A 17,185-nucleotide genomic window follows, 5' to 3' on the forward strand; every position below is an offset into this window, starting at 1 on the left:
AAGATTTATACAGCTTGCTCAATTGTTTTGTCATCATTCAGTTCAGCGCAAGACGACACTGCACTGTCGACACTTGTAACGTCTTCAAATGTAACGGTGGCAGGAATCGGCACACTACAGCCTAGCAGGTCATCAATGATGTCCTTATTTGAGCTAATTGTGCGGCAGTCAGGCTCTTCTGTTGCAGAGTCAGCCTCATTCAGACTGCGAGGGCATTATTGGTGCCATTTGATGCGCACTGTCAATAACTTCATCAGAAAGGATAATTGAAGCCAGCAGAGCACTGTCTGAAACATAAACTAAACAAACAAGCACAGAATGGCAGAACACTGTCCGAAGGGCAAATTCATCAAACAAGAGCGGCCCGTGCGTGGTGGTGCCATAATAGGATATGATGATCGCGACATTGATGCAATGTCACAATTCAGCCAAAGCTTCTAAGATTTCTATTTGCAGTTAAATCTCTGAGGTGCAGTGCTGTGACCAAGGCTAGGCCTCAGGGATTACTGTCCAGCATGTAATCTCCGAGGCCATATTTGATGTCTCGTCAAGGTTTCCAGAGGAGATAATGGTGGTAGAGTTGGCTACACTACAGGCCACAGAAGTCTGGATAATCAAATGTAGAGCTGCCGACTGTCTGAAATATCGCTCATCTTTACACATTAAATCTATGGGGCCATTGGCAGTCCCGCAAAGTTGTCCAAATTACCGAGCAACTCCGGATTATCGGGATCTGATTTATTGGTTGGCAACTGTACTAATAATAATATGTGCCACTACTACTAGTATTTTTCATTCTTCCTTTGGGTGGAAGGTGACTGGCTGTTACAATCTTGACTTGTGCATTTTTATGCAGGAACTTGAGCCCAGTGTTGGCGAGGCCCTGTGCCATCTTTGGGATGGCCGTCCTGATGCTGCTGCCATCCAGTCCGTTAGGCGTTGACAGGACGTAGTGTTTCTGATTTGGCTCCCAGTAGCCACCACTGAGAAGTCGGGGACACACTGCTTGCGGGATATACCACATGCTCCATGCTGGCAAAAAGAACACAAAATTGTGTTGGTTGTTTTCGACGCTCTGCCCCCACAAGTACTATCTTGCCCCTTTTTTTGTGTGGTGCATTGAGTCTGAAGCTCATCTTGCATACACCTGTGCAAAGCATCAACATTTGCTGCTCCACTTTTTTTGTTTGTTTTACGTTTTAATCATTGAAACAAGATGCTACAAATTTATAGCATCAAGCATCTATTACTGGTACAATGTGCTACGTTTATGTCGTCACATGGTTCGAGTTCTTGCGTGGCAAATAACTCGTTAAGTCAGTTTTGTTAGTCCAGATAGGCCAGCGTAACTATTTTCTTGAATATTTGAGAATGTTTGTGCCAATTATGGGAAAAAACGTATGTTGCTTTAACAAACTTTTATGCTTGAACACTTGTGCTCCGTGGATAGATGCAAAGAATGATTTGCCCACCCTAGATTTCTGGGCTCTAAAGCTCACAAAATAGGACAGGAGAGGTACTTCATTTTCTTTGGGCTAAAATAGAAAATTCTCAGCTTCTGATTCTGTCTGTTTTAACTCGAGAGCAAAAGTACTTGCAATGTCACCAATATCAACTTCAGGGGTAGCAGTTGCATGGCAGCAATTCCTGTGTACGAAGATTAGATTAACGATCTTGGAACTCCCTACTGCAGATTGAATAATCAGCGGCTTTTTGCACACTTGCTGAACGATTTAGCTTCTGCACAAATGTACTTCCTAGAGTGTCTAGATATCGTCTAGGAGAGGCAGTACAAGTGGCAGCTTGTAATAGTGACTCTCTTGCTGAGATTAAGTTCTTAACTTGGCACATTGCTGTGGTCACTACAGTGTTTTACATTAGCCATCTGCAAGATGCACTTCACAGCTCGCCAACAAAAAACTGTGATTTCAGACAGGTTGGGCAGGAAAAGAACTATGTACTGTGCATTTACCTTTCTGCAGTGCCCTCGAAACATTTGAACTGTGCTTTTATGTTGTTGCTGTGCCTTTTTCTACTTTTGTGCCTTGTATTACTGTGCGTTTCGTTAATGAAATTGTAGACAAAATGCAAGGAAGACTGCAGCGTGCAGAATTTGCGAGACTCTCAAATCTTCCAATGCTGACAAAACCATGAAGACAGTGCCATCTGGGTGATAGCCCCTGCAAGGCCAACTGCTTATTATCTTTTAATGAAGCACATAGGTCTGCCAAGAAGCAACCTGTAGAAATAGTGGCAGTGCAGGTTGTCAAGATGAGCTTTTACTCTCTCGGTACTTTGTGACGGGGCCCGAGTAGTCTTCGCCCTTCTTTGTTCGATCATGACACCCTGTGTCATGTTTTCTTCAGCATGCAGAGCTATCGTTTATGAAATTTTCTGTGGCAGCGAGCTCATCAGCATATATATTGCAATGCAATGCAGTGCACTGACAGGGTTTTCATAAAAGTATTGTGTAACATCATTCAGTGCTTGGATTGTTGACAAAAGTTGTGCATTGCCAACTAGACCTTGTCATGCGTTCGCAGGTGGTGCAGGTGCCGCAAGAAGCATTAACAGATGTTTTAATGTGCATTCTCCCAGCTCATTTTTGATGTGGTCACTCGGTAAGAAGTTTAAATATTTTGTAGGCTTACACGTACATCCCAAGCTGCCTGCTTCAATGTCTTGAGTCATTACAAGTAAAGACACTCCTCAGAGAAGTCTCATGTTAAGGTAGCGTTGCGGGACTCTCTCTACTCTCTTGTTTCATTTGTTTGTGTAACCTCTGTTGTGATGCATGATATATTAGGATCACAGGGCACAGTGATGGAGAATAGCCATAGGCATTACAAGAGTGTGTGAATGTGAAGGTTGCTAGATGTATTTGTAGCGAAGGCTTCAGGACGTCCAATTAACCTTTGCTCTGTGTGTGAGACTGTGAAGGCCCATAGAAGCCTAGATACCTATTATTAAGGTTAGCCCAGTGGCAGTATCAAATGGCTTTACATCCATATTGGTGGCACAAACTTTGTCCTGGGAACATTTGCAACAGATAGCACATCATAAAAATCCCCAGACTATATCTTCTCAGTGTGCCCACGCCGCACAGCGTCTTGTCTCTCTGTATAGAGGTCACATGTACAGAACTTTTGAACTCAATTGTTGACATGTTTTCATTGTCATGTTGGTGACGACACTGCAATTTCTTATGGCAGCTGAGAACCCTGCACGAGGCAGTCGTGCTGTGCCATTCTAGTCCCTACATTTGAAAAAGACCGTTGACGTGCACCTGAAAATTGCACAAAGCTACAAAGAAAGCTTATACCAGTTTCTAATAAAGAATGCCTCGAACGCTTTAGGTTTGGGCTATTTTCAGATGGATGCCACCTTCTTGTAAATTTCCACAGAACTTGTTTGCTTAGTCCCTGCATCTGTGATCAAGTGATCTGCACTTGCGCTGCTTTTTTTCTTCTTGCACTGCCAAGTGGTTTATTTCCTAGTGCTTTTGTTTTCGCTTTTACTGTTCTTTAGTGAATTGTTGTCAGACTGCAATGGAATCTCATTGAACATTCCGTTGTACTTGGAGTTCAAATGTCTGATCATTAAATATGTTTTTTGTCAAGCCAGGAGTATTGTGTATATGTACTTTTAGAGTATCAGTGTCTGTTTGTGGAGCAAAGGTTACATTTCTTTTACTCGACACGACCATACAACTCTACGGTTATCGAAACAGAGACTAGAAGTAACACCAGCGGACACAAAAAGTCTGGCCATTCAGACAAACGTAAATGTTTTGTTGTGTAGTGCCAGGAAAAAAAAAAAGCCTCACATGGACGCTTGTAGGTGCCCTAAAAGGTACCTGTATGGCTTCGGTGCTTTAACATTCACATCAATTGTGGAAATGGTTGCTAACTGGCAGGTCCCACAGACTTTCACACTAAACCACAGTACTTTCCTCGCGTATTTGATCACAGGTTGTAACACATGAGCAGTCACTTCAAAGCGTCTTTGAGATCTTCATTGCGTGCCAGCTTGTGCATGATGCGTCGTGACAACGGCTTCATGTATAGTCCATTCTGAATGAGAAACTCCTTGCTCTCGTGTTTCACAGCACCATGTTCCAACTGGTAACGGCACAAGGTTTGCAGCGGTCTTGTCAGCACCTACGTGGTAGAAAATGGCAAATAAATTACCACCTTGTCACCGCCATCAGCACTTTTTCGCAATGCTATACATATATCGAGGAGTAGCTCGGTGCACAGCAATGGGCAATTGAGTGTGCAGTGCTCAGCAATTCAAACTCGATACTGAGAGTACATCGCCGCTGGCACTTTTCATGCCACCGGTGGTCACTGGGAACACCAAGCTGGTGCATTATGCTGTACAATGAAAGTTAAAGACTCTGTGAGGCATTATGACTGCACTTCATCCCTCGGCAATCACCCAGCGCTCGTCAGTTGTGCGAAAAGTGCTGGCCACTGCGCAGTCCAATCTTCGGCTTTGAAATCACTGAGCGCTGTCCATGGACCCAAGTACAGAGCAAGTCAGAAAGCGTGCTGTTTGAGTGTGCTCACTATAGTGTAAAAGGCATGCATCTCAATTGTGTTATGCCGAAGTAACAAGTGTACAAGCACCATTGTGCTGTTCATGCGCCACCTGAGTCACCATGCTGCCCAAGTGTTTTATTGTACACCTTTGCAGGAACAATGCATGCAAAGATAAATTATTTGAATTAGTAGACAATCAACCATTATTACTGGCCTGTTGACAGTCTATCTTTAGAAAATTGCCAACATTTTCAATATCAGCATACTTGCGCAGTTGACCAGCTTGCAAATGCTGGAAAACTTGTTCATGTAGACGCAGATGCCCATGAGCCTAGCTCGGTATTGGTTCAGGCATAGAGATAGCTCTCCGTAGTGACTGATCCGTGTGTATGCTTTAGTCACTTAATACTTTTTCCTATTCGCCCGTAACTTCTTGTTGGAGAAAAGTTTGACAGACACTGTTATGCTTTACTTTGCAATCTATGGAAGTAAGGCAAAGTGAAGCAGTGAATTGTGGGCATAATATGTGCACTTACAACCAAACCTGCTGGTGCAAGTTTTCTTCAAGGACAACATTGGTAAATGTTCTTAATAATTTTTCAAAGCAGCACATAGCAATGAAGTCGAGTGTCAATGCATTCACCCATTGTATGTAACCGGGTGCACAGAGCTAACTTTAGTTAGAAACACACAGCTTGTATGACAGCTGAAGGCTTCTGTACTCATAACATCCATATTTCTGCAAACACTGCCCTGTGTACTCAAATTAGTGGACAATTTATGAAGCTTGTATGCGCATATGAGGTTAAATTCCTGGCATTTTAAATCTAATTTTTTTAAAATTTACTGTTGACAGCATTGTCTACATGTCTTGCTTTTTTACATTCACTCTATTTTAATTTTAATGATGGGGTTTTACGTGCCAAAACCACTTTCTGATTATGAGGCACGCCGTAGCGGAGGACTCCGGAAATTTCGACCACCTGGGGTTCTTTAACATGCACCTAAATCTAAGTACACAGGCGTTTTCGCATTTCGCCACCATAGAAATGTGGCCGCTGTCGCCCGGATTAGATCGCACGACCTCGTGCTCAGCAGCCCAACACCATACACACTATTTTAAATGGTAATGCCAGCAATGGTCACTTGATTTCTTAAGAAACTTGCCTCTTGTAGATGTGGCTTCTCCTCGAGAGCTGCCAAGGCATAGGCCACCGTCTCTACTGTTGAAAGGCATTCACTTGTTGGCTGAGTTCGTATCACATAGCGACTTGCCTGGGAAGCATTTATCTGCACCTGGAAAGACAGTAAATGAATACGAGTAAGCACAACTGCCAAGTGAAGTGCTCATTGCACATACACCCACCCAAACATCTTTGAAGGACCATTCCTCTCATGTTCAAGTTATCATTAAAAGGACCTTCGATTTTCGTTTGCATTCGTTTAAAAAATATGGGCTGATGTATGACACTTAAATTATAGCACAGGAAATTTAAGCATCAATGTCATTGTGTTCTCTGGCATCGTATCATAGGGCAGTGCAGGTAATGGAGACACAGTGAACAAGTTAATTTTAGCAAACTTGTTCTCGGATGGTCAACAGTAAAGTAAGGTTGCTACAAGTGCCGGTAAATGGAGCAATCCACTCTTTGTACAGCCAGTTAAATATTTATCTAGGCTGGATAAGTGCCTAGTTTTCTGTCCACCAGTGCCTTACGATGGCAAGAATTTGCGAGACGGTCCTTGTAAAGCATGCGATTGAGCACAAGCTTAACATCTACTGTCTCACAAATTCTGCCCATCGTAAAACACTGACATACGAAAAACTTGGTGCTTGTGCAGCCTAGCTAAATATCTGGCCAGTTGTACGTGTTATGAATATACAGTCCAAGCAATCTACAATCGCTTTACGGTAGTATTCAGTGGTTGAATAAGAAATGTCGCTAAAGCCAATGTTTCCATAACTCCCCTAGTTGAAATGATTTCAGCATATTCCTTGTTCGATCACTGTTAATCGACCACTGTTGATCACACCAAGCCTCCATCCTTCAGTGAACTTTATGGTAATATGGAATTCATAAGCCAGTAATGTATCTGCAACGACTCTGCAAGCGAAAGGCACAATTTCGAACAACACAGTTGGCATGTAGAAAGCACACAACGGCAAGGGCAAGTGCCCGACACCTTCAGTGTCTGATCAAGGACTCTACGGAGCAGCTCAGTTAGTGCGCTGCAATGGCTTCGCTGCTGGTTACTGAGATAAAGGTGTGCCACACAAGTCGGCAGGCTTTCAGCAAGTGCTATTATAATGTGCGACACTTCCGCAACGTATGATTTTGCTACTATTTTGCTAAAAAACTGACGCTCTTCTGGTTGACCTATCTTTCCTCTCCTAGGTTTCTCTCCACAGCATACCGAACTTTGGTCTATCCCACAAATACTTTCTGCAGTGAAAAACATACCTGTTGCAGTGAGTGCAGCTGTGGGCTGTTGAAGAAGAGTGAACGAGCTTGTGACCAGGTGCCGTCCAAAACTACAATATTGTATCCTTGCCCTCGCTGCTGAACAGTGGCTAATGATTGTACGTCTTTGGCCTCAGGCCCAGGATACAGGAGGATGGTGTCCGCTGATGAAGGATCAAGGACACTTTCCAGCAGCCCATAGCGCTCCCTCGAGAACCTACGACCTCGGAGAATTATGCATCTCTCGCTGGAGAGTGCTGCCTCAAGCATAGGAGCTGTGGACAGGTTCCGTTTCACCTAAGGAGAAGAAAAGTGCATCACTTGCTGAGGAAAGTAGTGGCAACAGAAAATTCAATGCGGCAGAAATCGCAAAGAAAGAAAAAATTAAGCCAACGCGTTTGCCCCGCGAGCGAAAGTTTCAGTGGATATACTTCTTCGTAAGTCCACTGCACTCCACTTATAAATTCGAGGCCCAATAACGAAGTCGCAAGTATACTCAAAATTTCCGGAGCTTCCGTGCTTTTAATGAATGCTTACGAGTAAAGGTTCACCCTCCGTCAACTGCTCGCCCGACTGTCTATTTCTCTCTTTAGACTGACCGGAATGGGAAAAATGGACAGCGTACTTTCCTTTACACATTCGCCCGTGTGTATGCGACTACTGCCGAGGATTCAAGCTGGGAAACATTTAGCTACCGGTTAGGTCAAGGTGCCGCGCTGCCTTTTAATGCAACTATGCGTAATAGCTGCTTTTTTATATTTATTTATTTATTTACCGCAGGCGTGTTGTTCCTACTTGCCTGCACCTCCTCAATGCATCAATGAAAGGGAAGGCGCACAAATTAACCGCAAATGCGCTGTTAGCTGCGAATTTGTAACTCCAAAATGTGTCCTTGCGGCGTTTGGTGCGAAGGCTGACCGCCGCTTTATATAAATACCATGTTCATAACTTAGCATCTGCGCACCTATGTTGAATGTAAGCACATGTCCCGGTACATGCCTTTTTAAAGCGAATAGCTTTATTTGCCTATTTCGCCCGTTTTTGCTTTTTGTCAATGGTCGGAATCGGCAAGGAAAACGTTCGTTCCCTCGCTCGTTCGTTCGTTAACAATAATCGTCGACGGTTTTCTGCACAATCCCCCCCAACCTCCACCTTTTTTTTTTTTTCACAATAATTTCGATTTTGCGACCTTCATAATCTGGATTTAAACCAGTGATGGTGGGATAAGAACGTGCCAGCAGTACCTCTCCGGGATGTTGGAGAATGTAAACCTTGCTGGAGATGGCAACTGGGGTCGCCGGCAATGAGCAACACCAGCAAACGGAAGGCGGCCGCCTGAAACGGTTTTATGAACAGAAAAACAGAATTTGAACGCAAAGGCGACTCTTCATAGCAGTAGAACAATCAGGCGGCGTCAGGTCCGAACCCACCTGCACTTGTTGCATAAATCCCTCTTGGGTGGAGGATCGGCCAAGATTTGGCCGAAATGGCTGAACACCTCAGTTTCGTCCTCACTCGTTGCCATTGGCTGACAGTTAAAATGCAGTAAGCAGAAAAGGCACACTATTCATGAGAGAAACGCTATATATCCGGCGTCCCGCGTTTCCCAAGACCGCATCACATACACAAAAAACTATGCATGAAGAACTATCACGGAGCGCTAGCTGCGCGCCGCCATCTTGCTACGTTTTGTTATGCTTGTTGTGTCGGTGTTTTTGAAGTTCGCGCTACTTTTCAACTTATAAGCGATCAACTTCATTCACTTTTTAATAATCATACAAATGTACACATACGCCATTCTTTATGCTTTTTTCTTGTATTCAATGCAACAAATTGCAAACAATTACTATCCAAAATCTGGCTTCTGGATTTTGCTGTTTAGCTTTGGCAACGGCTTGGGGGCCCGCCGCTCAAACCGTTCCCCGATGTGTTTGCTGCAAAGTAGCTCGCCTTTTTTGCTTGTTACCGAAAAGCAGTGCGGTAGCTCTTTGCGTAATGGTAGTCCAGTGCGCCAAAACGGTGAGTTGGGACAGGTAGCTGCCGAGTTGCATGACAGGGTAGCGCAGCAAGTCTTTGTGAGCGAGTTTCTTTCGCGCGAAGCCTAAAGACTTGACACACGCACCGTGACAGCGATCAGACGCCAACATCGGGGAGCTCAAATCCAGCGCGGACAAGACGCCTGCGCCAGGTCTGGTGAGTTCTGTTCTGCATTTTTCTCGTGCAGCCGGTGCAACATTTCTTTTCTTTATCGCGCTGCGCTTTGATTAACGCCACCTGCAGCGCGCGCATCGCGTGCATTCGCTAGTTTACTCCGTTACATGAACTTCATTCCGCAATGCTTGCACTATGTTTGTCCGTTGTTGAAATTCCTTCACGGCTATTTGGAGGGAAGCATTCTTATCAGTTTTTCCCTGCTCTATTCAGTCAGATCATGAACATGAAGAAAACAGCGGTAATGTTCGTAACCATGATAAAGCTCCATACGTCACCGCCGCTTTTCGGGGAATGTTTACATTATTTTGCTTGCGTTTCGCACGGTCGCGTATCTTGTCAAGCTTTGCGGTGCTTTGTAGCGATCATCCCGTGTGCGTGTGAACCAGTTTTGTAACCGTATTTGGCGCGTGTCGGGACATCGATTATTCTCGAGACACGCAAGCATCATCCGGAAATTCCTAGTGTCGTGATTCACATCTCTCGTCGGCGAGCTGGCCTGGTGAGCCCGCAAGCGCGCCGCCCAGCCAGCGGATGCAATTTATTGGTTCCTGCCACTCCCCCTTGTTTCCTCTTTATGCTCGCTTGCTCCCTTTAGCTTGTCGTAGACGGTGATCACGGTCGTGTGATGCTTCTCTCTCGCGCGTACCGAGGTTCTGCGGCTGTGCCTCTGGAACGGCTGCTGCAGTTTACGGACCCGGTTTTCGCTTTTTCCCTATCTCGAGAGCGTCGCTGATTGCGTGCTTGTATATTCTTGCTTATTGGTTGTACACTGTGTTCTTAAAGTCATGAGGCATTGACCAGTGGGGTCCATTTGCGTGCGTGCGTGCGTGTGCGCGTGCCATACCAGCGCCTGGTCAAAGTTGTGTAGTTCACTCAAAGTGTTGTATTGCAAGAGTTTGACTGTGATCGGCTATAGATATACCGAATCGTACGGATCAATAAAAAGATGTGTTTTCCATGTAATTAGTCAGTTGCGCCCCTGAAGAGAGAAAAAGAAAGTACGTCAACGTGTCTGAACGTGCTCATGCGTAGTGTTCTTGTCTATTGACTTAGTAAGAACAAACGTGTTTGATACACAACAATGCGAGAATGTATCGCGAACGTCTCCATGGCCGAGTCTACAACAAAATTACCTGTACGACGAAGGTACACTTAGGCGTACCCGACCAACGACCGAACCTGGCAGCTGATTTGTTACTTTGCAACGGGTGGGGGCTGCCTTGCACAGCTTCTGTACGCGTGGGGAGAGCGCTGTTCGGCACCGAAGCGGTGACACGTTCGAAAAAGATGTCTAAAGACGTTGTCGAAAAATCATCCTGGACAGGAAGGGGGGGGAAAGTAGCAGTGATGAAGAGCCTACCGACGAACCTATTTTCACAAGGGAGGCAATTACATAATTTGACGCTCTGTACTTGTTTGTACCTTGCGGCGGCCACAGGTTTTTAACGCGCAGCGTGACGTGAGCGCCGATGACATAAAGTCAGCCCCCCGCGTTTGCTTAGTGGCTATGGTGTTGGGCTGCTAAGAACGAGGTCGCGGGACCGGGTCCCGGCGACGGCGGCCGAATTTCGATGGGGGTGAAATGCGAAAACACCAGTGTACTTAGATTTAGGTGCACGGTAAAGAACCCTAGGTGGTCCAAATTTCCGGAGTCCCCCACTACGCCGTGCCTCATAATCAGAAAATGGTTTTGGCACGTAAAACCCCATAATTTAATTTTTTATGACATAAAGTGGGCTACAGTCGCACATTCCGTCGGATTAACTGTGCATAAAAAAATTTATGACTTGTTTTACCTAAGTATCTCTTGAATTCTCGTCATAAAAGGTTTTATTTGGCTGGATGTGCTTTGCAAGCAAGCGGTATGGTGTTCGAACTTTACAACTTAGCACCCTGTGTAACGAATAATTTTGGCGGTGCCGAGCGCTTCCGCATAAAGGCGTTTAACTTTATGTTGTGTTGCTTGTCAGCGGGCACAGTCAACGTTTATAGATATACTAATCTATAAACGTTGGGCACAGTAGCAAGCTGTCGTATATAGATGGCCTTTGGGTGGGGCTCGCGACCGGAAAGTGAGGACCTGTGGTAAGGACTGAGCTCCGTAGCCCAGCAAGGCAGCTTTATCGCAGTAAGGACATTCCAGGCGCTTCGATGAATAAAGAAAGCTGTGCCCCTGAAAGTGCAGGGATAGAAAGTTAAACGGCTTTCCACGCAGCCATGCATGTAGACTTGGCATGTTAACGCTACTGAGTAACCAGGGCGTGTTTGTCCCATCCATAATAGATTATATATATATATATATATATATATATATATATATATATATATATATATATATATATATATATATATATATATATATATATGTGTGTGTGTGTGTGTGTGTGTGTGTGTGTGTGTGTGTGTGTGTGTGTGTGTGTGTGTGTGTGTGATTATTTAGACATGATCTCAATTGTCTTAAGCTAGTGTATTTGTTACTCCAAAAGGCTCGACATCGTGGCGCAATTTATTGTCGTGCAAGCGATGATCTTTGGTGCGCTGTCTACGGTTCCCGGTGGGGGTATTCTCCCGAAGAACCGCTGCCGATGAATAAAATTATAATTAAGTTGCGGGGTTTAACGTCACGAGACTGCACAGTGGATTAGGAGGGACGCCTTATTGGACGGCCCCCGATTGAGTTTGACCGTCTGGAGTTCTTTAACGTGCTCCTCTGACCTTGCACAGTGTGCAAGGACACAGTGCAGCTGGACGCCTCGTCCAGCTGCCCGTTCTGCCTTGCGCCAGTGCGGTAGGCAGACACCACCTTTCTGGACATGGCTTGTCACAACGTCGACGTCATCTGCGCCGTGTGGGTCTTCATCCCAACCCCCCGCCAGGCTTACTAAAATGGATTGGTGGACCACATTACCGCACTTTCTTGAACTTTCCCGTGAGACGGGGCTTCACAATTACGCGTGGAGAATTTTTTATGCTGAAGTCAAAGTTTTAAAAAAAAACTTAATTGTGCAAGAGCATTTTCGCATTTGAGTCTTGCCAAAGCAGCACGTAGTTGGGACGCTTCATCGCTGGCTCTAAATCGCTACGCTAGCGGCTCCCACCATTGCCCGGGCATCGTACAGCATTCTAGAATGGTGAACCGCGGCGCGCATAGTTCATGTGCGTATAGTAGTGCAGTTTCGTGGCTAAATAACGCAACACACGACCGTACGAAGGCTCGGGGCATGAGCGCCTCCGCTGTGAATGGCGGACCGAAATAGCCTCTTTTTCCGGCGCACGTAGGACTTCTCGTCGTGTGCGCTCTCTCTCTCTCTCTCTCTCTCTCTCTCTCTCTCATCAGCGTGCGTGTCAGTTTTGGGCACTGGCGCGGCCGGGTGTTCCGAGAAAGAAGAGATAGATCCCCCGAACGAAGAGAGATAGAAAATGAAAAAAAGAAAAAGAAAAACCGTTGAAATCTGGCGGCTGGCTCACTTCGAGACCAAAACGGACCGGTTGCAGAAATAAATGCTCGGCTCTTTTCTTTCAGCGCACCCCTCGTTCGACCCGCTCTAGAGGAGAAGCTGTGCCGAATCGCGTGACGCCTCCTCGTGACCCAAGAATTTTCTCTTTTACCGGGGCGGTAATCGGCAGGGTTGACGATCTCTCTTGGTTCGCCGGCCCGTCCCCCACTGTCGTGTGCCGTTTTCGTTCACCAACCGTCTGCATCGCGCGTCGCCGATTTCGTCTGCTATAGGTTACGGCACTCGCAGTTTTGCAGCGTTCCGAGCTTTCGTTCATTTTTCTCCCGTTTCGTATCGCGAGCAACGCTTGGTTTTCTTCTCTCTATTGTCGCTTTATTCTGAGAAAACGGCCCGCGGTCGATCATTGTGCCGTCGTTGTCGTCCCCTGGACTGGGCGTGGTTTCGCCGTTATAGACGAAGGCCTTCGTTACTTGTTCCACCGCACCCCCTTTTATATGTATATGTCTTATATGTTATGTATAGGCTGTCCTGTCCGTTACGCGAGTGTGTCGTATGAAAGCTTGGAGAGACTAGCCCTGCAAGACGCGTGGGGCCCGATGTTAGTCACAAGCATATGAAGCGAAGGAAATCACAGGGAAAATCGTTTGTTGTTTTAATTGGAATGTAGAAATGATAAGGTAAAGGAAAAGACGAAAAGACCATTTGCCGCTGATGGGATCCGAACCCACAACCTGCGCATTACACGCATCCTTCGCTTTTGTCTTCTGTTGCATTGTGATAAACATAAAAAGGTGGTTTCGAAGTCTTTTGTCGTGGTTCTTGTGGCCCTCACCGTTCACAGTACCTCTATCTCTATTGGTAGCCGTTTTAGCTATATGGTGGGACGAAAGAAAAGAAAGTGTGTGTGTGTGTGTGTGTGTGTGTGTGTGTGTGTGTGTGTGTGTGTGTGTGTGTGTGTGTGTGTGCGCGTGTGCGTGTGTGTGCGTGCGTGCGTGTGTGCGTGCGCGCAACATTATAGCACGTACGGACTGGTGGAGCTGGCACTGATACGGTCGATCGTCGCCAGACGATTGACCCTACTTTTATTTGGTAGTATTTTCTCTCCCCCGAATTACCCGCGCTACCTCAGTCCACCCTACGGCCAGTGCTGCAGCGTGCGAAGCCGAGTGAGCCTAACGTGCAAATGCCTAATCAGACCGTTACGGTCGCACTTATTACCAACAAGAGAGAATGATTTGTCGTTAGCCATGCGTTAACTGCGGACGCGTTCGTCAGAAGTTCAGCGTATCACACGTGTCACAAAAATACAAGCACTTGGCTAATTGCGGGTGCTTGTACTGGTCGAAAAATTCTTATCCTACCGGTGAGAAAATAGCTCAGAAAAAATGGAGGTATCACGACCTTCCCGTAAGCACTGCCAGCAATCGTGTAAAAATGTAACGCTGCATAGTGCCACCAACTTGACGTTCTGGTATTTTGGAGGGCGATCACGGCAGCCTCGGAAGAGCCGACTCTCTTCGTGTCCCAACGTCGGGAGCGAGACGCATTTTGCGAAAGACGCTCTCCGGATGTTGTTCATCAAGAACGTCTGGGTAGGTGCGGCCAGTGAACGCTCTTCGATGTTTAGCCCTTTCGTCGTAACGAATGGTTCGTTCGTTTGTTTGTTTGTTTGTTTGTTTCCTTAAAGCAGTAGTGGTGGCTGCGGATGTGTACCCATGCCGGAGGAGACGACGGTTCGCTCGTGTGGCGGCGAAGATAAGGTTTGAAGTGATCGGCTCTCAGTTTCGGTGCGTCCCCCCGCTCCCTCGTTTCCCGTTTCTCTTCCGTATCTGCTCGCTTTTTTTCTTGCCCCCTGTTGTTCCCTGAAAGCCAGCCTGGAGGGTGCAAACGCCTTGGAACCAAACGTGTGAGTGGCTGAGGCGACCACGAGTGGCTTGCCCGCGACAGGCGAACGGCAAACGAATCGGTTCGCGTGACGGCGACTGGGACGAGGCACGGTGACAGTTGATGGCGCCCCTTCCTGGTGCCATGCCGGACGGGCGACGTCCGGCCGCCTGCAGTGCCTTCGCCCGAGTGGAATTTGGAGAATCTCTGGGAAGCGATCACGCCCCGCACTTGTCCCCTCTCGTCGGTCCTGGCGGAAAGCCGGTGCTTGCATTTTTGGCAGCGTTGTAATGAGTGCAAAGCCTACGGTAGAGGTAGTTCAGTAACGGTACTTGTTCAGTAACGGTCCTTGCCGGGTGTTCTCGGCTGCCGCTTGAAGTCGCACGCACCCTGGAAGTCGGTGGAGCAAACGGCCACTTAGACATTTTTTTTTTCAGTGAAGTGAAGTACATGTCACAGTGCGTGGCACTTTGCAGTCTTCCGCGTTTGTGAAACAGAACAGGTATAGCTCGGTATCCTTGGAAAGTTGGCCGTGTTCGAAAAAACATCAAGAAAAAGAGAGTGTTTGGTGTTGATGACCTGAGACAGGGGGAGTGCCTTAGTGCGATGTCATATTGGTAACAGGGCTACAGTTTGAACTTGATCTAACGAAACCCGATTTTACGAAGTTCCCGATCTAACGAATAAATTTCCATTCCCCGGCAGGCACGCATAGGGCTCAATGTTATAATCAACCCGAATTCACGAAACAAACTTGGACGAGCTCGATTCAGCGAAGTTTTTACTGAAATAAATGAGTAGGAAAATCGGTGATTTCTTTCTAATTTTGACTCAGACAAGTTCTTCTTCGAGCGTGCTCTCTAAAGCCATCGCGTTAAAACATGTAGGCGCCATGCTCAGATCCCTAGCTTTATTTTGACGAGGCTGCATGCCTCGCCCATGCACGGAACAGCCGATTGAACACCGCCTTGGTAGGGGCGGCGGTGGTTGCTTTCGTTATTTCATGGTTTATGCGACAGATGGCTGGATTAGCGGCAAATGCAATGCCGCTGTAGCTTTCGCGTGTCGGCACGTTGCAATTTTAGATTTTGAAGGACCGAAAAATTCCTTTCTCGATTTTACGAACTTCCCGATTTAACGAAATAATTCGAATGTGGTCATCACTTCGTTAAATCGAGTTTCAACTGTATCTAGCTCTATTTAACACTCTGCTCTTGTAACGTTCTTTTTCTGTCTTGTTTTTTTTAAGGGTATTAGTGGTATTGGGGTGACCATCTTCGCGCCATCCTATAGTGCGCGGTAAATTTTGCTTTCGTGCGTAGTGGACTCACTTTGGCATTTTCGTCATCACTTTGTCATTGCGTGCAATGAGACCAAGGAGTTCTATGCAAATCGATATTCCAAGTCTTCGTAATTGCCTTAAGGCCGATTCGTTCGCGGAAACGTATGTTGTCGCGGATCCTGCTTTATTACCGGCGACACCTATAGCTGTACCTTTATCTATCTCCTTCCCTTAGATTATTCGCGGAACTATACCGAATTCCGGCCATGGAGAACGCCAGAACGCGATGATTTAGGTGGCTTCTCACCTCTTTTTTCTCTCGTAACAAATTTGTTACTCGCAGCTGAAGTGGTTCATATGGGTGAATGCGATGCCGGCGTCGCCACACCCAAAATGTTGAAGGCCAGTTTGAACACAAGGCCAACACATGCACTCGTACTTTTTGTCGTGATCGCTCGCGCTATATTCGTACCACTGTTAGATGAAGGGGTCACAAGAAGGTGGACACAAGTGCAAGGCAAGCCTCAGTCCATAGCCAGCGTTTGGACATTCCTTCTTTCCGGTCTTTGCGTTGTAAATCTTTATTTGTCTAATGGGCTAGTTTTGAGATGCTCTTTGCTTTGTGCAAAGCTAGCCGATGGCGTCATGGCTGACTCGCAGAACGTTGTACGCTTTCGGTGGTGGACCTGGGGGAAGATTGGGGGGGGGGGGGGGGGGTATTCCTTTCCCTAAGTGTCCACCTAGTGGACGTACGTGTCCATTTCGGCTTCTGAAGTGCTAATTCGCTGGGCCGGGGTAAGATTCTCGCAGCCAGTTTCTTTCTCGATGGTTCCAGCCAATCAGCAGTAGCCGAAATGGACAGTCCGCTGTGTGAACACTTACAGAATAACCCCCCTGGCCTCATCGAGCGTGATGCTGCAACCGCGACGAAATTGCACAGCTCGCGGCGCTTGCCAGCCGAGTGTGCACAGCGTATCAAGTTACCCGCTGGGACGTTATCCCGTCGCACTGCGTGTCCATGCCTGGACAAGACTTGCCGCCGTATTTCGGTGCTTCTTTCGTCGTTCCTCGCATTCCTGGCTGCCGTGTGCCGGAACTGCGCGCACTGCACTTCTCCGTCTTACCTCGTTCTCGGAGCATTACGTCCCCCTCTTATTACTTTCGTTGCCTTTTCGGCCGGTCGCCTCTCTTCTCTAGCTACACGCTTGCCCCCACTCGCCCCTCTCTCCCCTGCTCCGCCTCCCATGCGCTGGCTTCCCCCTGTAACGTTTCACCTCTCTCTCGCGTTCTGCTCCATTACGCATACCATCTCCATTGCGTGATCACCTGCGCGCGCTTTCG

General features: G+C 46.8%; 2 protein-coding genes across 3 annotated transcripts in view; one reads left to right on the plus strand and one right to left on the minus strand.

The window, feature by feature from the left end:
• Positions 1–3,619, plus strand: part of LOC135912436 (3'-5' RNA helicase YTHDC2-like) — a 70,972-nt gene extending 67,353 nt beyond the window's left edge. Inside the window, exon 28 of the mRNA XM_065444910.1 lies at positions 857–3,619. Within this exon, the coding sequence (XP_065300982.1) occupies positions 857–943 (87 nt within the window). The 3' untranslated portion in view covers positions 944–3,619. The remainder of the gene's footprint in view (positions 1–856) is intronic.
• A 151-nt stretch (positions 3,620–3,770) lies between these two features.
• On the minus strand, positions 3,771–8,709 carry Dtwd2 (DTW domain containing 2). Of its 2 annotated transcripts, XM_065445588.1 has the most exons (5): positions 8,437–8,709; positions 8,251–8,341; positions 7,007–7,303; positions 5,712–5,840; positions 3,771–4,160 (listed from the first exon to the last, which is right to left on the minus strand). In XM_065445588.1, the coding sequence occupies exons 1-5, from the start codon at positions 8,529–8,531 to the stop codon at positions 3,990–3,992; spliced, it is 783 nt and encodes a 260-aa protein (XP_065301660.1). In that variant the 5' UTR covers positions 8,532–8,709; the 3' UTR covers positions 3,771–3,989. The 2 variants fall into 2 exon arrangements, with proteins under 2 accessions (XP_065301660.1, XP_065301727.1); XM_065445655.1 differs by lacking the exons at positions 8,251–8,341; positions 8,437–8,709 and adding an exon at positions 7,544–7,660.
• Positions 8,710–17,185: the final 8,476 nt, after the last annotated feature.

Source organism: Dermacentor albipictus, chromosome 1 (assembly GCF_038994185.2).
Source record: "Dermacentor albipictus isolate Rhodes 1998 colony chromosome 1, USDA_Dalb.pri_finalv2, whole genome shotgun sequence".
Lineage (NCBI taxonomy): Eukaryota > Metazoa > Arthropoda > Arachnida > Ixodida > Ixodidae > Dermacentor > Dermacentor albipictus.